The sequence below is a fragment of the Lissotriton helveticus genome, chromosome 10, assembly GCF_964261635.1.
Source record: "Lissotriton helveticus chromosome 10, aLisHel1.1, whole genome shotgun sequence".
NCBI lineage: Eukaryota > Metazoa > Chordata > Amphibia > Caudata > Salamandridae > Lissotriton > Lissotriton helveticus.
Window position 1 is genome coordinate 135,983,679 of NC_136071.1, and position 22,999 is coordinate 136,006,677.

General features: G+C 42.6%; 1 protein-coding gene and 1 long non-coding RNA gene across 2 annotated transcripts in view; one reads left to right on the forward strand and one right to left on the reverse strand.

The window, feature by feature from the left end:
* The window catches only part of LOC144786027 (uncharacterized), a 235,050-nt gene that overhangs the window by 200,986 nt on the left and 11,065 nt on the right, over nt 1-22,999 (forward strand). The window contains exon 2 of the long non-coding RNA XR_013602077.1: nt 11,925-12,042. This is a non-coding gene — a long non-coding RNA (uncharacterized LOC144786027). The remainder of the gene's footprint in view (nt 1-11,924; nt 12,043-22,999) is intronic.
* LOC144786025 (uncharacterized) overlaps nt 1-22,999 on the reverse strand; it is a 302,339-nt gene that overhangs the window by 58,917 nt on the left and 220,423 nt on the right. The window contains 3 exon segments of the mRNA XM_078664944.1: nt 2,457-2,608; nt 3,768-3,937; nt 15,876-16,020. Of these exon segments, the coding sequence (XP_078521070.1) occupies nt 2,457-2,608; nt 3,768-3,937; nt 15,876-16,020 (467 nt within the window).

Genomic DNA, 22,999 nt, shown 5'->3' on the forward strand with positions numbered 1-22,999 from the left:
ATTTAGGTATTACAATTAAATCCCATACACAAGAGATAGTGGACGCTAATTGGGATAAGATATTGCAACAACTTAAGCAATCTCTAGATAGATGGGGGAGACTTCAATTGTCCATAATTGGGAGAGGGAGAGGTAACATCATCAAGATGAATGTGCTAGCCAAGATACTATATTTATATCGCAGTATTCCTTTAGAGATACCCCTAAATCATATTATAAGTTGCAAACTTTATGTATAAAAAATTTTTGGGCACCTGGTAAAACTAGGCGAGCAATGAAATGGTTGACTTTGCCAATAGAGAGAGGTGGGCGTGGGATTCCGGATTTCGTGTTCTATTATTATGTTTGTTTTTTATAAAGAATGAGAATCTTGCTGACTGGAGAATAAATTGAGGACCCGGCTGAGTCCCCGTCGATATTTTATCTATTATTGGGAGAGCATGCAAAGGGATGTCTGGTAAAAGAGCTGGAGGGGAACTACTACAAGCACACCCGTTTTAAGGTGGTTGAGTCTGCATATAAAGTTTGGAGAAAGGTTACGAGGATTATGAAGCTAGAGAAAATTTCATATTACACTCCTTTTTCAGCGGAGAAAATACTTCCATCGATATTCTGGGATAGTGTTGCGATGGAATGGAGTAAGAAAGGGGTGGTCAGAATTGGTGATTTATTTGATGCAGACGGAATATTTAGATCTTTTTCAAACATGGGAAGCAAATATCAGTTACCTCATTCTTCTTTTTTTAAATATTTACAAGTTAGAGATTTTTGTTTAAAGAAATTAAACACACCCACTCCTAATAATTTAATAGAGGCAATCCGATTAAAAAAAAGGATTGGTATGATATATCGGCTGCTGACGGAATATAAACCTGATGACTTGAACAAATATAATGTATACTGGCAGAATCAGCTGGAAGAAACCGACTTAAATGTTGTAGATACTATTTTGATGGCTAAGGATATGTGTTTGTCAGCTAATCTGAAAGCGCAGGTATACAAGACTTTATTTAGATTATACTATACGCCCAAACGAATGGCAACATGGGGGCCTATGTATGATGGAAAATGTTTTCGTGTGGAGGGGAAGATGCAGATGTTGTTCATGTCTTCTACAACTGTCCCAAACTTTCATCTCCAATATAGAAAGGTTCATATCTTTAGTTATTCATTATCCGATTAAAATATCCCCCGCACTTATGTTATTAGGGGGGGGGGCAATGTGTCAATGACAATGTGAATTGGTGTAAATGTAAGAACTTTTTATTTGTAGCAATGACCATTGCCCGGTTATGTATAGCCACGGAATGGCTACAACCTGAAGCACCGATGTTTGAATTTTGGCGAAGGAAATTGTTTAATGTATATGAATTGGAATGGAATCTGTACGCTCTAAAGGGTGTTAAGAAAAAACGATTAGGTATATCGATTTGGGGGGCTCTTAAAGAATATTTAGAGGAATAGTTTATGGATCTACGTATTTTGTATATGAATTTGGTAATCTTGCCCTCCCCGTTTGATTCAGACAATTTTGTAAAAGAAGATTATGGATATGTATATTTTTTGAGGCTGTGAATGTATCATTTGTCAAAGGACCCAACTGTGGCAATAAAATAAATATTTAAAAAAAAAAGAAATTTATCAAATTACTGAAGGATAGAGAAACAATAAAAATTAATTACACGGTTATTGCTTCAACTGTCCTGTTCTAGGTTTGGCCTATGCTTTATACAGAATTTCAAGAATCTGGCGATGTTCTTTGCAAAACACTCTATATCCAGATATTGGATCGCCAGAAAAGCAGGGCGACATTCTCACAGACCCAGAATTTTTAATATCAGTGTCACCTAATGCTTCCTTGGTTCATGGTCAAATCAGCAAAATAGGGTCACATGCATCGTGGACTGTGTGGACACTACGTCACAGGGGCAGAATGATAACAAGTGTGACCAATCATTAACTTTGGGAAAAGTGACCAGGCGATGGAATGTGTTCATTCTAAATCGAGTAAGCACAAACCTATCGTAACCACTCAGATTAAAAGTCAAGTAGGGCTGTATGGTCAGGGTGGTTTGTACTAATAGTATATGTTGAACAGAGCTTTTAGATGCCTCCGTGGTCAGTTGCAATTCTTCCAAATATGGCAAACATAATTTCTTAACGTTTTTCCTGGATATCTCTATTATCGAAGGGGGGTTAGTCATATTTCACTCTACCTGTGTTTCTTTCAGGAAGGCTCTAAAATCTTAAATTTACTAGTACTTGAAGGACTATAACACATTAAGAATGTTTCAAATGTTTCAAACCACTGTACAATTCTAACAAATGATAGCACCACATAAAGATAACAAATTAACACAACATATTATTACTTAGGTTTGTAGCAGGATAATGACTGAAAAAGCATGCATCAAATTATGTTATTTAGGGCAGTTCTAAGCAGAAGAATAATTTACCTTACTAGGGTCCTCTTTGTTGTAATAGAAAATTTCAAATTTCAGGTAATGGCAGATAACCTCTTCCTTTCTGTATTTCTTATCCCAGTGCAAAATGGGGTCACCATTTTTATTATATTCAACTGTTAGATTTCCAGGTGTTTTTGGCTTAACTGTTTTGGAAAAATAGATTAAATTGACAGATGAACTCTATGAAACCATAAATCCAGCATCTCAAGACATATGACAGCTTTGATAAATGCTCACTCCTTTCTTTTATAAACCGAGGAATAATTAGAGATTTTCTGAAAACTGCGGTTTGAAAAACAGGTAATTAAGGTAACCACATCACCTGCAATGTGCATACTGGCCCACTATTCACCCAAGGTGAGAAGCACATAATAAACTAGCATGGGAGACCTGGATACATTGATTGGGTCACAACTATAGCCCTTACAGTTTGTGTTTAACATGGTAAAGCACCCTTTTGAACGACTTAATGTGTTGGCCATACATGTTTATTACATGAGGTAAGGTAAAGTCTTTAGACACATTTTTCTTAAAAGCTCGCTATTCATAAATCTAGTTGCTCAATACCTTCTCCATCCAGGTTCTCTCGAAACACACAAGAGCAGGGCAAGTGACAGAATTAAACAATTATAAATGTTAGGCACTCTAAAGATGTTTGTCCAGCATTCTTTTCTACATCTGCACTGTCTTCTCTGGGCTGACACCTGAAACCTCCATGACAACCTGTGACTGTGTAGCAGTTCACATCTGCCTCAAAGCATCTCACTGTGGTCAACAGGAGGCTTTGCAAGAAATGCAAATGAAAGCAAATAACTGGTTCTAGTCTCCTGTACTCTAATGTTGTCCAATGTGTATTCAGAGTGGACGGCCATTTTCCATAACTACACATGAAACAAATTTACATAGTTTAAATGTAGCTCATTCAATAGTGGTTACGCTGAAAATAGTGTGCGCCTTGGGACCTAATTGTACACCCTTGAGTTAATCCTTTACTGCATAAAAAACAGTCTTGTTCCAGGTTAAAGAAGACTTTCAGAGGTTGGAAGATGCCCTACAGAATTCTGCCTGCAGCTCTGTTCAAGCCTCTGTCTACCCTGTAGCATTTGTTTTTATATTTGATTTGATATAATCACTTAAAAGCAAAGCTCAGAGGTGACCTCCTGTGACATGAATGAAATGATTCATTACTGCTCAGTCCCAGATGTTCCATACTTTAAAAAAACAACTGTTAGCAATGTGTACAAACATAAAAACACAACAGGAACAGGCTAGCTGAAGTTGATTTACGTTTTAATGACTTACTCGTATTAAAGGGACAGATGGTTTTATTTGCTAGTATTTTTCCAAAAGACTGTATCTGTATCAGATACTCATCTCCTGCATTAAACTGGGCGACCGTAACTGTGCAGACACACTTGTCCGCCACAATGAAGCCATCAATTTTCACATTTTCTGGAATACAGGTGTTATATCTGGAAAAGCAATGGAGACCATAATAAACATTCAATATACTTCAGAAAGAAAAAGCTGTCAGAGTGAAATGTGTTTAAATCCTGTCTTTGAACTATAATATAGAGACAACCAAGACAAAATACTAGGATAAAAACATTTTAAAAAATGGAAGTTGATACAGTTTTAATTTAAATGATGTGCACTTTATTGGATTCATATTAAACTGATGAAATGTATGTATGCTTTACATTGAAAGTGAGAAACACCCCTAGTCATTGTAAATGTGGATCCCTTGTACATTAATCAGGTATGTTTCGCTGCCCTCCTATTTTCAAATCTGTACGAGTACATCAATCACCATTCACTACATGTGTAAATTAATCTTTGACAAACTCTAGTTGAGGACACAATCATTTTTTTTGTAAACTTATATTTCAGTAATTTTCAACATTTGTATATCAGTTCATCAGCAAAGATCGAATAAAATGTTTTATAACAGGGAAGGAAAATGCTACTTACCAGTATGCATCTGTTCTTGGCATGTAGAGCTGCAGAGTTACACACTGTGCATAGATCGCCACCTAGTGTTGGGCCCGGATGTTTGCAGTTTGTTGTTGTCCTGAAAAGTTCTTTGGAAGTCACGAGATAGGGGACTCCTCCTTTGGACCACATTGCACATGGGCATCGACTCCATCCTCAGAGTGTTTTTCGCCATTAGGGAAATGATGGAGCTTTGCAAGAAGAGGAAGGATGTCCATGTAAGCTGTATCTAATTAAGATAATACTGGAACAGATAAGGGTTGCCGGGGAGGCGGGTGGGCGGGTGCAACTCTGCAGCTCTACATGCCAAGAACAGATGCATACTGGTAAGTAGCATTTTCCGTTCAAGGCATATGAGCTGCAGATTACACACTGTGCACAGATTGTATAGCAGTACCCACTCTTAGCGGCGACCACCCCTTTCTGTTGCAGTAGTTTGAAATAATGTTTTGGGAACAGCCTGGCCCACATTAGCTTGTTGCTTAGTTTGCACATCTACACAGTAGAGTTTTGTGAATGTGTGCGGTGTAGACCATGTAGCTGCTCTGCAGATGTCATCTAGGGGAATGTTCCCTAAAAATGCCATTGAAGCCCCTATTTTCCTTGTAGAGTGGGCTTTAGGAGGAACCGATAACGTACGTTTAACTTTGTGGTAACAAATCTGTATGCATTTAACAATCCATCTAGCTATCCCAGATTTTGAAATGGGATTACCCTTATGTGGTGGTGAGAAAGACACAAAAAGTTGTTTGGTCTTACGAAAGGGTTGTGTTCTCTCGATGTAGTATAGCAATGCTCTTTTGACATCTAGGGTATGAAGAGCTCTTTCTGCTACTGTCTGTGGCTGCGAGAAGAAAACGGGCAGTTCCACAGATTGATTGAGGTAGAAGGGAGAAATGACTTTGGGCAGGAATTTTGGGTTAGTACGGAGAACGACCTTATTAGGATGCATTTGCAAGAAGGGTTCTTGAATAGTTAGTGCTTGTAGTTCACTAACTCTCCGCAGAGAAGTAATAGCTACTAGGAACGCAACCTTCCATGTTAAAAATTGTAGTTCACATTTATGTAAGGGTTCAAAGGGAGGTTCCATTAGCCGTGTGGGAACAATGTTTAAATTCCACACAGGTGAAGGCGGTACTCTGGGAGGAATTATTCTCTTAAAGCCTTCCATAAAGTCTTTAATAGCAGGCACTCTGAACAGAGATAGATGCTGTCTGTTTTGCAGATATGCTGCTCTTGCAGCAAGGTGCAGTCTAATAGATGTGTAGGCTAAGTTACATATTTGGAGGTGCAGTAAGTATCCTATGATGTGTTGAATAGACACGTCTAGAGGATTAATATTGTTGTTGTGACAATATATTACAAAGCGTTTCCACTTAGCTGCAAAACAAGCTCTAGTGGTTGGACGTCTAGCTTCTTTTATGACATTCATGCAGTCTGGAGGAAGGTTAAGATATCCAAATTCTAGGATTTCGGGAGCCAGATCGCAAGGTTGAGCTGAGCTGGGTCCGGGTGTCTGATCTCTCCACGGTTCTGTGTTAAAAGGCGTGGAGACAGGTATAGTTTTTGGTGTGGTACTACAGACAGTTGTAGCAGTGTGATGTACCACGGTTGTTTGGCCCATGTTGGAGCAACTAGGATGAGCAACTAGGATGAGGGTCAGAGAATGCTGCTGTAGTTTACGTACTACTAGTGGCATGAGTGGTAGAGGTGGAAAAGCGTACGCAAATTTGTTTGACCAGTACATCTAAATCGCATGACAGTGGGTGTGGATGTGGATATCTGGCGGCGAAGCTTGGGCATTTGGCTTTTTCGTGGGTGGCAAAGAGGTCTATCTGAGGTTGTCCCCACATCTGAAAGAATGGTTGAAGTTCCCACTCGTGGATCTGTTGTGTCTGCCAACTTAACAGATCTGCTATGGTATTTTGTACCCCTGGGACATGCTAGGCTAAGAGGAATATGTTTTGAGGTATAGCCCACCTCCATATGTTTTGTGCTAGATGAGAGAGTTGCAGGGAGCGTTGCAGGGAGCGTGTTCCGCCCTGTTTCTGTATGTAATGCATGGCTGTCATGTTGTCCGTGTGGTCTAACACAGCTTTGTTTGATACTTGTTATTGGAAAGCTTTCAGTGCTAGGAATATAGCTAGTAACTCCAGATGATTGATGTGGAGTAACTTTTGATGTGGTGTCCACCTGCCTTGCATGGTGTGTTGCAGTAGGCTGGCCCCCCAGCCGGAGAGCGATGTGTCTGTTGTCAAGATTATGTGAGGAACTGGCTATAGGAACGGTCACCCCTTGGAAAGGTTTTTGGTGTCCCACCACTGCAGAGAGCGAGGAGTTCGACCGTCTACCAACACTAGGTCTGTTAATTGACCTTGAGCCTGGTTCCATTGACGTGATAGGCACTCTTGTAGAGGACGCATTTGAAGTCTTGCATGAGGGACTATGAAAATGCAAGACGTTATCATCCCTATGAGCTGCATGAACACTCGTGCTGGAAGGGAGTGTTGTGGCTGAAACTTTGTGAGAAGAGTTTGCATGCTGGTTATCCTTGCTGGAGTGGGATAAGCTAGCGCTGTTGAGGTGTTTATTGCAGCACCGAGGTATTGTTGTAGTTTGGATGGTTGCAGATGAGACTTGGCGTGGTTTATTGTGAACCCCAAGTTGTGGAGCAGTTGGATCGTGGTATAACTGTGTTCTACACACTGGTTGTATGAGCTGGCTTTTATGAGCCAGTCGTCGAGGTAGGGGAAGACGTGGATGTGCTGTCTTCGTAAATGTGCTGCGGCTACTGCTAGGCACTTGGTGAATACTCTTGGTGCTGTTGTGACTCCGAATGGGAGTACTTTGAATTGATAGTGCTGCCCGTCTATTACAAATCTGAGATATTTCCTGTGAGCTTTGTGAATGGTAATGTGGAAGTATGCGTCCTTGAGATCTAGAGTAGCAAGGAAGTCGTTTTGGAACAGGAAAGGAAGGACTTGTTGGAGTGTGACCATGTGAAAATCGTCTGACTGTATGTATATATTTAGCGGTCTGAGGTCTAGAATAGGCCTTAGAGAGCCATCCTTCTTTGGGATAAGAAAGTATAGGGAGTAAACCCCCTTGTTTTGTTGGTGCAGAGGGACTGGTTCTATTGCACTTTTTTCTAGCAAAGATATTACTTCTTGCTTTAACAGTGATAGTTGTTCTTGTGACATTGGACGCTGTTTGGGTGGTATGTTTGGGGGGGTAGATGTTAGTTCTAGACAGTAACTTGACTGAATAATTTGTCGCACCCACCTGTCTGATGTCATGTTGGTTCAGGCAGGAAGGAATTGTTGCAGTCTTCTCCCCACAGGAGTGGAATGTTGGGGGGGAAGTGGAGGAAAGTCATTGGGTAGGGGTGGAGGCAGAGCGGGAGTTGTTGGTTTTGCCTCTGCCTTTGTTGTTATTACCCCAGTAACCCCCTCTCTGGTAGCCCCTAGTGAATGCGGATTGGTTAGGGGTCTTGTAGGAAGTGGAAGGGCTTTCGGAGGAGTAGCCTCTTGCGTTGCCTCTATATGATGAGCGACAAAAAGAATGTCTGGGAGCTTGCAGCTGCAAGGCTCCCATAGATTTTGCTGTGTCTGTGTCTTTTTTCATTTTCTCTAAAGACACATCGTCATTAGGGCCAAATAAATGTTTTTCATTAAATGGCTGATTGAGGATGGAATTTTGTACCTCAGGTTTAAAACCTGAAATACGTAGCCATGCATGTCTACGCAAAAGGGTACTGGTATTGATTGCCCTTGAGGCAGTATCTGCAGCCTCTAGGGCACAACAAATTGAAGTATTAGTAATATTTTTACCTTCTTGTATGAGTTCATTGGCCCTATTTTTATACTTGTCTGGTAGATGCTGCATTATGGACTCCAGTTCATCATAATGTGCCCTTTCGTATCTTGCCAACAATGCTTAAGTATTGGCAATGCGCCATATGTTAGCTGCCTGTGACGCCGTGCTCTTACCAGAGGCGTCAAGGAGTTTAGATTCCTTATCTGGTGGTGAGGCCTCACCTGATGTCTGTGAATTAGCACGTTTATGTGGATTAGATACTACTAAAGAATCCAATGGTGCTGGACCTCTAATGTAAACTGGGTCTGTAGGGGCAGCTTTATATTTTTTCTCAATGCGAGGGTTGAGGACCCGAGCCCTGACAGGATCTTTAAATAACTCTGTTGCGTGCTTAATGACCCCTTTAAGCATTGGCAAAATGGCAGTAGACCTTTGTGTATTATCAAAAGTGTCCAATAGGAAATCTTCCTCCACAGTATTGGTGTGTAAGTCAACCCCATGGTACTGGGCAGCTCTTTGGACTAGTAGGTTAAAACCTATAGTGTCCTCTGGTGGGGATGACCTGGAAGGATATACATCGTCTTGGGGGACGTAAGGCACACCAGGGGTGTTATAATCATCCCATGGGTTAGGTGACTGAGGGGGACTATTGGTCCCTGCTGGGTCATGTGCACCCCACCTGAGTCATCAGAGTCTGTATCTACATCATCATCTGGGTTAGTGGATGGTGTAGGCGAATGATGTGGTGGAGGAGGTGTAGGAGGAGGAACAGTATGGGAGGTGATGGAGAAGGGACCCTTAATGGAGAGGTTGAATATCTCTCTTCTTTGGCGAAGGAGGAGGTGCAGGCACCTCTAGTGGTCTCTTCTTGGAGCTAAGAGCTAGTTGTCCAGTCTTAGGATCCTTTACATGAGTCTTTTGAGTAGGATCTGGTGTAAAAAGCGCTTCTGTGTCAGGCAGATCCTTCGGCGTCGAAGTTTTCGGTTCCGGAGGTTTCTTCTGCACCGACTCGGTAGCTGGTCTAGAGTCTTTTGGCTTAGAAGTATGACCTTTTGAAATGTCTTTTACCGGAACGTGTTTTTTCGGTTCCGGGTGTTTTTTTGGCTCCGAAGCGTGAGAGTCGAGACCTTTAGGTGTTTTTTTTTACTCTGCTCTGAGTGCGGTTTTGGCATCGATGAGCCGGTGCCAGTCTTCGGCGCCGAGTGCTTAGGTGTCAGAGCTTAGTAGGCTTCTTTGCCGAGCCCGAAGGCAGGGCGTGGGAAGCAGTCTCTCGATGTGCACCCGGGCCCGAAGGTGAGGGTGTGACCGAAGCCTTTTTTTGAGGGTGTCAAGGAAGGGATTGGGTCGACGGTCTTACTTACGACTCATTGAGCTGGAGTGATGTCCTCGACGTTTGAGTCTTCGGCATCAGAGGAGCTGGCACTTTCTTCGGCCTGCTGGTGTTCTGGCACGTCAACGCCTTCTTCCACGATGTCGTCTGGAATCGACACGGACGAGCAAGCCATTGTTCTTCGAGCTCGTCGGTCCCGAATCGTCTTTTTGGAGCGGAAAGAGGCACAGGCGGAACAGCCTTAGGCCTCGTGCTCCGGTAAGAGGCAAAGGTTACACACCTCATGTAGATCTGTGTGGGGAAACTTCGACCCACATTGAGGACACTTCCTGAATGGCGTCCTTTCCATAAGCCAGAGAGTAAGGCCTAGGTAGGCCAGAAGGCCTTTGCCGACAACCGGAATCGAAGACTTCGAAGTGGTGAAGAATCGCGCCGATGTGGAGCGCGATCGAAACAATACCGTCGAACTGGGTGAGGATTGCGCGGCGAAGGAAATTCGGTTCCAAACCGGAGCGAAGGAAGCACATCCGAGCCCGATGGCGGAAAAAACAATCTGAGGATCGAGCCTATGCTCATGCGCAATATGGTCCTAAGGAGGAGTCACCTATCTTGTGACTTCCAAAGAACTTTTCAAGACAACAACAAACTGCAAACATCCGGGCCCAACACTAGGTGGCGATCAATGCACAGTGTGTAATCTGCAGCTCATATGCCTCGAACATATGGTTATTCTATGCGAAAACGTTAAGGTGCATCAATCTGCAGCAAGGAATTAAACTGCATCCAGTGATTTACTCTAGTGAAGCAGAGGTGATCGTGATGACCATTTTGGTATGACTCCTGAGGTGTAAAAATATTTCTGTATGTATATGATACTTTAGGTTATCAGTAGGCTTCCTAGGGTGTAGATCATGATTAGGAGATACAAAACAAGAGAAAAAGCGAGTAGGTACTCATTGCACGACTGAAGCACTGAAGAGCCGAGTCAGGTATTTTTCACTCAATTCATTGTTTTGAGCTGCAAAAGTCGGACTCTGTCTCTGACTAGCAGAATCAAGATGAGGCAGCCCGGTGAAATGCTTTACTATCGTTAAACATATGATGCAAATATGTCCCCCTGAAAAGTGTTTGCCCACTTTAAAAACAAAAATGGTTTATTGCTTTTCACTACTTGCATTTTACAGACAGTGAAAATCTTAAGTTCCTAATTTCATCGTGTGGTTGTGCTCTGAGTGTTTGAAGATTGCACACCAGTTGATTCCCTAAACAAAATATATTGGCACTAATGTGGTGTGCCTACAATCTATACCAGTAGGAGCAGTGAGATAGCAAGGTCCTAAAATAATGTCAAATCTATATGTATTAATCACAAGAAATGCAAAATGGTCTGAAAATGTTTTTTCCTCAAACTTCTAGCCCTGGCCAACAATCAATAACACTTTGAAAATATACACATTAAAGTCCTTATGCTACAAGTTGGCAGTACTTAGGAAATTATTTCCCAGCCACTTTATAAGTAGTCATACAATGAATAATTTGAACAAATGTAGCCCCTTTCCCCTATATTTCGCTAAAATACGTTTTAACTGATTTAAATAAATAGTCTCCACGGTGTATTAAATACATAAACATCGATTGTGGAATAATGCATTAGGAGTGCTGTTAGCTAATGGATTGGGTACAATTCTAGTTGATGCTTTGTCTACAATGGGTGCAATAACAGTGAAACTGTGGCAGTCAATATTTTATGTTGGGAATATTTCAGGTGCTGCAACTTGCAAACCAGGCTTCACAAAACAGCAGAATATTTTAGAATGGTCAACATTCAGGAATACAAGAGCAGGAAAATCAGATAACCAAGGAATAATATATGATCTTGGAACCTTAACATATGCAGTCCATGGAAGGGTTGGGTAGAGATTCGCTGATCAAGAATGAACAGGAGGGAACCACAATTGGTCAGGGTGACAACTCGGATAGCAGCTTTTAGATTCCCGTTGCAGATCTTTAGTTGAGTAGGAGATGGTGCTGAGACAATCATGTCCTTTTACCTATTGAAGTGAAACCTTTGATGCAGTGGAAAGCCATTCCATAGGCAATGAAAGTCATTAAAGTTTTGCTTTACGTCACTTTTTGATTTCAAACTGCACTACCATGCAGCTCTAAGATTTCAACATTGGATTCATCCACAATTAGGTACCCACCTATGAATGGATATTGGGAATACTAATAATGAGCTGTTTTTTTAAAGTTTGCAACTCCGATATGAAAAGAGGAGCACAGAACGGTCCCATCACAAGCTCTCCTACTTTTCAATGCAGCTAAAGAACATGATACAATGGAGGCCAAGTGGAAAAGAACACCATCAAGCACAAGCATTACAACATGAACAAATCACCACTACTAAGCTTTAGGGAGAGGACAAAGTACATTAAAGAGGTAAGAGGGCTGGAAACGTACGGCCAGCAGTTTTCCAAAAACCCATGTTGTAATACCCATTTCTATAAGACAAACTTCAGCCCACATTACTTCTTTTTTTTCTAGGTCACACATATTTTGCAAAGTCAGTCAATGGCTTACATGTTGAATTTGGAAGGAAAAGAGGAGTTTCTTATCCTAAAATATTTTAGCTTTAGAACACGCAGCATGCAGTCTGGTTGCTGCTTAAGCAGAGAGAAATTTAACAAAATGTGGTAGTGCTGTTGAGGGCCCCAGAGAGACAATAGTGAATCTGTTTTTCTGATTTCTAAGGTGTTCCTCCGAGGAAATGAAGGGCTGGTGTTGCAGTCATAAGTTGGGGAAATAATTTTCAATATGTCAACCACCGACACTTTGATTACATCAAATAGGAAACAGCAATATTATATAAGAACCAGTGGAAAAGCATGTGCAGGCTTCTGCATAATCTAAATCATAGGTACATTGATACAGTGAACTTCATCTTGCCAAACCTTCCTTCAAAATCCCTTCCAGGAGGTCACGCCGTAAAAATGATTACAGTAACTTTTTCCTCTCTTGTCAGTGCACCTCTGGTACAGTTTATTACTACTCTGCTACGACCACTCTCAGCTGTCATTCAGCTGCTAGTGGAAAACCCTACTGTTGGTAAACAAATATTTCTAGGGATAAAAACTGAGCATAGTAATGAATATTGTCTGCTAAGAGGGTTGTGAAAATTGAAAAGGGAGGGATAATGCCACTTCTGCAAAAACTAGACAGGTGTCATTACCTGTGAGTCTGGAGACAAATACATCATGAGCTTTTCACATCACCCTTTCATTAATGAGGACCAGGGATATTCAGCATGACAAATGTTACAGTATTTAGTACACGGTATTCATACGTTGATTTAGGGGTTGGCTGGCATAATGGCATAATGTCCATCCAGTAGAGTAATAGATCCAGATTACCTGCATCACTAATGGTGAAATCTCTACTGTATTTTGGTTTCTCCATGCTTTATAGGAGGTTTCTCTAACAAAGTGACTATTTCCACCACAGCAGGAGGCACTTTGGGTGGGGTGGACAGGGGGAAGGGAGAAGTGTGGCTCACCGATTAGAGCGGCAGACCCTGAGGCAGAGGTCTGGCCCGGGACCAGGGTTCAATTCCCGACGCAGCAGGGTCTTGAGCTCAATGTCCAAGGACTCGATAATTCTCGCCTAGGTGCCTACTCTAATCATGGGTCCCACTCTGCAACTCTGGGCAATAGCTTGCTTAATCTCCACAACGGCCCCAGCAGCGCTTGGATGCCTGGCCTCACCTTGGAGGTGCCCAGTAAGGGGGCATCTCACAGGGAAAGCCAGGAAGGGTTCCACAGCGGTATACAGCGCCAAGATACCTTTCAGGTGATAGTGCGCTTTACAAGTATACACACACACAGAAATGGAGGCCTCGGAAATACTGCCAATGATGATGCAGCATGGTGGAGGGGAGTGGTCACTGCAGCTAGACAGAACCAATTGCTGAGATAGAGGTGCATCTGCTGGCTGTGCAGGAACATCTAAACAGAGTGACTTGACCTCTGAAGGGAGGGATGAAATACCTCCTCTATTGTTGGTAGATGTTCTATTAATACTCGCTTAAACCATTAGTCTTGGAAACTGTGTGATTGTCCATACATCCCCATAGACTTAGGTGTAACATAGGAAGATATTATTCACTGCTATGGTGACTAAGGAATCGCCGCCAAGGAATTGCATGGAGGTAATGTAATTCAATAACTGCATTGTGAAAGGACTGGCTAACACAAACAGAGGAGTCACAGTAGTGGGTCCAAAACTGATCTATAGTTGAAGTGTGCATTTTGCAGTTAGCACTAAATCTGGTGGCAAGAATCCTAGTGACAATCCTGATTGAACTGTGCGTTACCTAATGATGTGCTCCTCGATTACTAGTCGGCCATAGAATTCCAATCCTCATGCAAAGGTTTCAGCACAGGGATCGGTATTACAAGTAATGCTGACATTAGTGCATTCAACTAATTACCAGATGCGATGAACTACACTCTGCTGCAATTACCCAGAGTTTCATTTTCCCTGGTCAAACCAGTAAAAATGTACTGGGAGGGAAAATACCTGGCACTTACCAGGGCATGCAGAAATCATTGCCAAACTTGCACATTATGCCACCTTTCTAAGTGTGAACTTGGAAAAGGAGGTATTTACCTGTGTTACGGTGTCAGTGTTTGCTGCAACCTCATGCCCCTCAAGACACCTTTCTCATTGGGACCTCAGTGTTTAAGACTGGGTAATAAATCCTACTGGTCCATAACGTGGTCAATTCCCACTTTTCTTTTTACTAGTACCATTTTAATTAGATTTACCCTTCAGCTATGACGTTTCGCTGCACCACTAATGTGGTAAAACTGAATCAAACACGCGCTTTTACTGCTAAATGCTGGATAGTGATGCACAGAATTAACGCTCAAGCTCTAAACTGCATAGGGATCAAGGGATGGTCTAAGGATGACATCAAAACAATAAACTGATCACATTGACCTGGCAGGGTCTTTCTATATTCTCGATGCATCTCTACTTTTCACAAGAGCTGTTGCGCCTTTTCATATTAACTGCTACATCTGCCCAAGACATATAAGGAATAAATATGACCTGAAGACTATTTAATATATTTGCAATTTGTATTCATCAAAATACATACGGCTTGGAAAATAGATTCTACAGGGAAAAAGCACAGAAAAATAGAATAAAGAGAACAATAATAGTACTAGTGTTATTTCTGGATGCCTCAGCTAGTCAATAAAAATACAAATATGACTTCTGCAAAGCAAGAGTGTTCTTTGTTATATAAACATTGCATATTGTCAGAGCTTCATATGCACACTTGGTTGCAGTCCACTTTGTGCATAAATGTCAATTTCATACTGGTCCCTACCAGAAGCTGTCATCCACATCTTACACGACAGCCAGAATGAGTACGAAGGGGTAAAGGTTGCTATTGTGAAATGTGTCGATTACAAAAGCATTTATAAGTAAGGAAGCAATACTACAGGTGTACACTTTTATGTACCCTTACATGCGTTGGTGAATCCACCTGGGAGGACCCCCTCCCTCTTTTCAAAAGCGTAAAGAGGGCAAAGAAGTTTCTATTTGTACTAACTGTATATGAATATTCTCTGAAAATTCCCATTTTATTCCCACTTTAGATATTTTAGGACCAATTCGCAATGGCTTGTAACAGTAAACAAAGTACTACCAAAAATGGACATTTTAGATTAAAAAAAAAAGAAAATGTTGTTTATGTGCCCTTTCACTGTTTCAATGTTGTTTATTTATTTATCATTTATTGAAGTATTATGTTACTTTTCTCTCTATTTTTGACTTGCTGGATGTTCCTTTAGCGTAGGAGCTGAGTTTTTAGATGAGTAAGGAGGGAGCATTCGTCATACAAGCTTACAAACAGGGAGTACGAGTGAAGGTTCATTAGCTCTAGTTTTTAGATCAAGTCAATACTAGCTGGCTGCATAAGGCTCCACCAGCAGAAGACACAAGGCTGCCTGTAGGACCATCAAATAAAGCCCAACGGCACAGGTCTTGGTGGCAACAATCATCTCACCTTGGATGTCAATGATATTTGCCTTGGCTCTCCACTGTGGTTCAGAAATGAAAGTGAGTACTTGTCTTATATTACTTAAAATATGTGGGATCTCTAGGGACAAAAGCGGCAGATGTCTGGGAGCACTCACTGTAGTTTCTGTAGTCTGTATGTCAACAGTCTACGAACAACAATGCCCAAAGTTGCGACTGAAACTTACTCCAATGCAACGATCTCTCGTTCATAGATCATGCGGTACCGATTCGCACATGTGGTGTCCAAATTCGTCGCCTCCCACGTACAATCCATCTTTTTGTCATAGTCATTGAAACACTGCAAATTTCTTATCTGGCCATCTGTTTTACCTAGAGAGAAACAACAAACAATGAAACAACCATGCACCAGAGTCCAGATGAAGCAATGGTTAGATACTTTGCATTCTCCAGAACAGCAATAACATTTTATCTTATTTTGACTTCCTCTTTTGTACTACTCTTTTACATAAGATCACCCCTAGCGCTCAATGTCAACAATCCCAGAAGCATGTCTGAACTGGACAGGACATTTAACCCCTTCGACGCTCATGACGAGCTGGGCTCGTCATGAGGTAGCCTCCTCGCACGCTCATGACGAGCCCAGCTCGTCATGAATAATGGGTTTTTTAAAAAACAAGCACAGGGGCAGAATTTCGCTAGCGCTCATGTGGTTAACTCCAAAGGGTCAGTGTTAGCAAAAATGTAGAGCTTGAACACATATTCTTTTAGAAATTTGCCCGGCACTGGCAGCCATTTGGGTGCCACAAGCCCCTTCTATAATACTGCACTTGCCTCTGGTGTTAGCACGTGGGAAATTTAAAGGGAGCGCTTAAGGGCAAGCAGGGGAATTCTCCTGGCTTGTGCACATACAAAAGCCAGTGCAAAGGCAATTAGTTTCTGCGAGGATGCTTTTGACGTGTATCACTGTACCTTGGGAGTCAAACTGCACCAAACAGGCCGACACCGATCTGGTGTTGCTTGTGTGCCCACTCAGAGGTGCCTGACCCCGTAGTTAGGGTGGGCTGTTCCTACTGAAGCAGGACTAGGGCTGATTTGCATATGGCTGGTTTCTGTCTGAGATGCCAAGGTGGGCTTAAAAAGAAACACAAAAAAAAACAGAACAGACTGGAATGCAGCTATAAAGTAATTATCAGAGGCTAAGATCAATTCAAGATATCCAACCATTACTTTGTTTTACTTTTATCCAACCACAAGGTGGCAGACATTTTTATAGACCTCCATGGGTTTACCTGGATCTCTGGGAATCTATCATTTTAAACTAAAAAGCTTTGGTTGAGTAACAGAGAATCAAGATTATATCTTGACACGGTCTGTGCAAGATGGCGGAGTGAAAACATCAGCTTTGCTAAATATTCTTTCTTTTAGTAAGCTTCGTTTTACAGACCTTTCAGTCACAATACGTCCTATAAAATGTTCTGCACACCAGTTTCCCAGTCAGGCAAACTCTCGGTCCATCCATTCTATTAAAGTCGGGCAAACTACCATGCCATAGCCTACAGGAACCTTAAACCAACAGCTCACGGCTATTGGTCCATGTACCCCAAACCGTTTTATATTGAGCTGACGTTTATCATACTGTTTTTCCTGTTCAGGACCACCAGAGTAAGCCTAGAGGTCCCGGACAGAATTTTTTTTAAAATGCCCTGCACAATCTGGGAGAAATTTTCCAGGGTGTCTGTCTAATTAGTTTTTATGTTTTTTTTTAAACTCCAACGTTGGAAGTTCGTTTATGGAAAACAAAAAGCTCTACTGTGCAGCCACATAAAACATGCCGGCTACTAATCATCAGGGGATCCTGCATCATGGTAGCTCCTCTGAAGGCAGAGATCTCTACATAGGGCAGGCGTCATCCATCATGGTGGCAGAGGTTTAAACTTCTGTGACCCTGGGGGCACGCCGGAGCGTCCAACAATCCTTAATAAGGTTATTAGTTGGTTACTCCATGTCCCACTGAACTCAAAATGAATGTGCACACCTCAGTTGTTTCAAAATGCAGGAGAATCTAAAACCCTACAGTGTAAAAGGCACACAAAGTTGTGTTTAAACATCTGGTGTTCCATCCTTCAGACATCCTTATTCTTACAAGTGATGCACATTGCCCAACTTATTGTAAGTAACAAGGACCCCCGGATTGTAATAGAAATAAAATTCCTAGGACAGAGCAATACACAATGAAAAATAACTTCCTAGACAATGATTATATATGAAACATTTCTTAGTGTATGTGTCTAGTTAAAGTAACTGAATGTAAAAACAGAGTTATTGCAAAATACAAAAATGTATTCATCACATATCAAATCTCACAAAGTATAAAATCCGTATTATTCTGTAAAAACATACAGTGATGATATTATTTATTACAGAAATCTCATTAAAAAACACTTTTAAAAAGGAGACAATCCTCTGGCAAAATACTTAATCTTCGACGCGCGTTTCGGCGTAAAGTACGCCTTCATCAGAAAAAGCCAAACATCTTGAAATTAATAAAAAAAACATACTAAACATTCTTTTATATTATCACTCTTCGGTTTTATAGTCCAACTTATAATTTAAGTTACATCATTTAACTAACACATAAACAATAATGAACACATTAATTGACTTGGTATGCCTTCATTTTATGTTCCTTTTAGACAAAGAAATCTAAAACATAAAATACAAGTTGAATTGGAACTAGGAAAAATGAAAGAAGGGAAAAGATTTATCGAGTGTGAAAAGAGTAGGGATGGAAGTGGAAGGTTTGTGAGCACCAAACACCCAGTGTGGTATACGGTTATACGGTTTTTATGCTTTGTGAGATTTGATATGTGATGAATACATTTTTGTATTTTTTAATTACTCTCTTGTTACATTCAGTTACTTTAACTAGACACATAAACTAAGAAACTTTTCATATATAATCATTGCCTAGGAAGTTATTTTTCATTGTGCATTGCCCAACTTACACATACAGTTATTTTGCTCCCACAGGCTTTAGTCCCTTTACTTCAAACAACACTTCTTGTCCTTACAGATATTTTTTCACCATGGTCTTGTGAAAAACATGCTAAGGTGGTAGCGTCGCAAGTAGTGTACGGAAAGTCATAACAGCTACGAGTTGTTATATGTTCCAGTAGGACAAAAGTATACCAGCTGAAGTTTCAAAAGGTATACACTTTGCTTTTTATAATTCTACTAGAATTGGTTCCACTCCAAAAGACTGGAACCAGTCAGCATCTCCAGAACACTGAGCACCAAGAAAAGGATTTGCTCATACGAGTGAACGATTGTTGTGGTAAAAGCTCACAAGAAACCACTTCCAGAACAAAACATGTGAATATGAATTTTGTGTACTTACATGGATCATAAGAGTCATGTCTAAATACTATTTGTTTTGGTTTTGCTTGCACACAACTCAATAAAACATGAATGGAAACCTACACAAACAGGAATGAACTGTGTATTTTTCGTTGCAGAAACTTGACATCATTTTTTGTTCTAGCGTTTTCTTGCTTTCTCGGCCAAGAAATAAACAAAACAAAGGGTCTTATTTAGAGTTTGGTGAACTGGTTACTCGATCAGAAAGGTCACAGAACTTCTGTCTGCTTTCTTAGGAGTCCCTTAGGCTACTATGCACTTGCAACAAGGCACATGGGATATCCATCACATCTGTGACAGAGTAGCATGTCTGCCAAACTCTAAACCAGGCACAACATTTCTTGTTTCTGAAAGCTTTAGAAGAAAGCATGATTAATTCCCTCACATGAGTAAAAGTTATTAATGACAATCTCAAAACATGAATGATGTGTCCCTTTTCTTCAAAGGTGTAGCAAATTTATGTATGTAACAGGGTTGGGACGGGTGGCCGGGTCGACTGGTGGACACCTGATGATGCCTCCCCTTCTACCCTACAGTCGGAGTCACCGAGGGATGAATGGAAACCACGCCAAGGAAAATACGAGGAAACATCTGCAGGTTCCTTTAACTGGGCGGACATCGACGGAGACGAGGCCACGCCTACCACTGACGTGGACGCATCGGGAGGGTTGAAAACAGGGGAAGCCCTGTATGCGGCGTGTGACGTCACCGACGGCTCGAGAGGAGAAGGCGAGGAGAATCCTACGAAGGAGAACGAAGAGGACGATAGGACCGGTTTACCGGATTGCGGAGGAGAGCCAGGAGGCCAACGACCCTGTGTTCCGCCGTGCCACACTCCCGAGGGAGGAGTGTGGCTTGCTCAGGCGGTCCCGAGAGAACATCACGTGTCCGGAACTCTGGAGAAAGAAGGCCTAAACACGGATAACCGGGAGTTCGCTAAAGAAAGACTTACTTACAGGACAAGACGCACAATCAAAATAAAGCCCAGTCTAATCCGATACTCTGGTCAGCCTCTTACTGTTGCGGCGCCTGTTCCACCTCTAGCAAGTGTCCCCAGCCCCTCGCCCCAGGTTACAGTGGTGTCAGAAGTGGGATCTCTCCCCTCCGTACCAGACACAGCCATGGAACAGGTGGTGCAGCAATTGATAGAGGGACAGCAAAAACTGGAATGGGCCATAGGCCAACAGATGTCAACTGCAGACGCAGACCGCGACCTGTTTAAAAACACGATTTCAGCGCAAATCGAGGGCTTGCAAAAAGTAGTACAAAGCGCCAACGTCCTTGTACCAACGGAGAGACGGGCATTTGGGCCACATCCCTCGGGGATGCAGCTTCAGAAGTATGTGCAAGGGGAAGATCCCGACGCTTTTCTCCTTAACTTTGAGCGTGCAGCAAGAGCGTGTGGGTGGCCTGAAGACAAATGGCCCTTCTTTCTTGCACCCTTGTTGTCTGGTGAGGCACAAGCCGCCTACCAAGTGGCTAATCATGCTGGGATAACACCATATGGAACAATCAAAGCGGTAATCCTGGACCATTTGGGCTTAGACACAGAGGCCTACAGACTGCGATTTCGAAAAGAAAAGGGGGTCGCTGGGGAACACCCAAAGACTTTATATCTAAGACTGAAGATGGCAGCCGATAAATGGCTGAAACCAGAGAGTAGGAGTAAAGAGGAGATAATGACCAGCATCTATTTAGAACAGTTTATGGAGGCCTTGCCATACGGCACTCAACGGTGGCTCAGACAGCATTCAGGCCTTTCGGCTGAACAAGCGATTGAGATGGCTTCCAATTACAACAGGGCACTGCCCCGTGCCTTTCCTTGGGAGACGGACAAGGGACCCAAAGGACTCCCAGGAATAGCAAAGCAAGACAGAAAACCAAAGCAGACCCCCGAACTGATAAAACCCAGACCCATTCGCCCTGAACTGCCTACCATAAGGGGTCCGCAATGTTTCGATTGCGGAGAGTGGGGACATATCGCCAGAATGTGTCCACGGAAAAGACCAACCGAAGAACCCATGGAGGTTGGATACATTCCAAGGGCCGTGATGTACACCGCGGAGATGGGTCCGTCTTTTTATGTAAGGGTACAAGTGAACAGCAAGTGTGTGAAAGCCCTGTTAGATTCTGGTTGCAAACAATCAGTTATTAAGAAGCAGTTGGTCTTACCCTCTCAGCTCGGCCATAACATGGTAGTACACATCAGATGTGTACACGGAGACGTGAAACCGTATCCTGTGGCTCACCTGACCCTTAGGCCCTTGGGGGGAGACCCTTGTGTAGTAAAGGTAGGAGTAGTGGAAACGCTACCTGAGGACCTGATTCTAGGGGTAGACAACCCTGACTTCCTGAGTCTCTTCCGGAAAAATATAGAACAGGCACCAGCAGCTTATTTAACCACAGACCCCTGGGAGTTAGATCGGGGTTTTAAGTTCGCCCAGATAAACGATCCATCCCTTCTGAACGCATGGGAGGCAGCCCATGTAGCCGAGGCAATACCAAATCAAGGGTATCCCAGGTTCAGAATTATCAACGACCTCTTGTACAGAGAAGGGAAGGCAGGTGATTCTCCACAATTAGTTGTTCCACAAGACTTTAGGGACCAAATCTTGTTTTATGCCCATACACATCTAACGGCAGGGCATAGTGGGGCTGAAAAGACTTTACAAAACATCACCAGACTCTTCTTCTGGCCTGGTATTTACAAAACAGCAGAAGTATACTGCCGACAGTGCGAGGTATGCCAGAAAAAGAATATGACTAGACCACCTGCAGTGCCCCTCCAACCCCTGCCAGTCATAGGCAATCCCTTCGAGAGGGTAGGAATGGACCTTATTGGTCCCCTACCTCGCACCACCAGGGGACACACTTATGCCCTAGTAATTGTCGATTACAATACTCGGTTCCCTGAAGCCTTTGCCCCTAGTGCACCTACAACAAGAAACGTGGCCGACAAATTAATTGAGCTGTTTTCATGAGTAGGGTTCCCCAGGGAAATCCTCACAGACCAGGGAACCCCTTTTGTTTCCAAACTGATGAAGGAGGTATGCCAAACATTGGAACTAAAACATATTCGTACCTCAGCATACCACCCCCAAACAGATGGCTTGGTTGAGCGATACAACCGCACTCTCAAGACCACTTTGAAAAAAATGTTGACAGCCGAGAATAAAGACTGGGACAAGTTGTTGCCCCTAGCACTCTACGTATTGAGGGCCCAAGTACAGAGCAGCCTAGGGTATTCCCCGTTCGAACTACTCTACGGACGTCAGCCCAGATCTCTCCTGGAAATCACAAAGGAAGCATTGGAGAAAGAAGAGGCGGCTGAACAAAGGTCCCTGTTAGAGTATACCAGACAGCTAAAATCAAGGCTGGGCAAATTGAGGGACCTGGCGTACTCCAACTTGGAGAAATCACAGGAGAAACAGAGACACCAGTATGATAAGGGCAAGAAGTTGAGGACCCTAAACCAAGGGGATTGGGCTTTGGTGCTTCTTCCGTCATCCACCCAGAAATTCAGGAGTGAATGGAAGGGGCCCTATAAAATAGTAGAGACCATAGGCAAAACTACTTACAGGGTACAAGTCACCCCTGGACGACAACAAACCTTCCATATAAATATGTTAAAGAAGTGGATAGGGCCCCCACCCAAATCCGCTAATCTAACAGTGCCATCAGGAGAGGAAGGTACCACACTAGACGAGTTACCAGTTAACCCCGAATTGACAGAGTTGGAAATGAAGGAACTCAGACAAAAGCTACAGCAGTTCTCTCCAATGTTCTCAGACATTCCAGGATGTACCCATCTAGCCGAGCATTGCATAGAGACCGAACCCGGTAAGGTGGCCAAACAAAGAGCCTATCGTATACCGGCCGCCAGGAGAGCCGACGTGAAAAGAGAGGTTAAGGACATGCTTAAGCTAGGGGT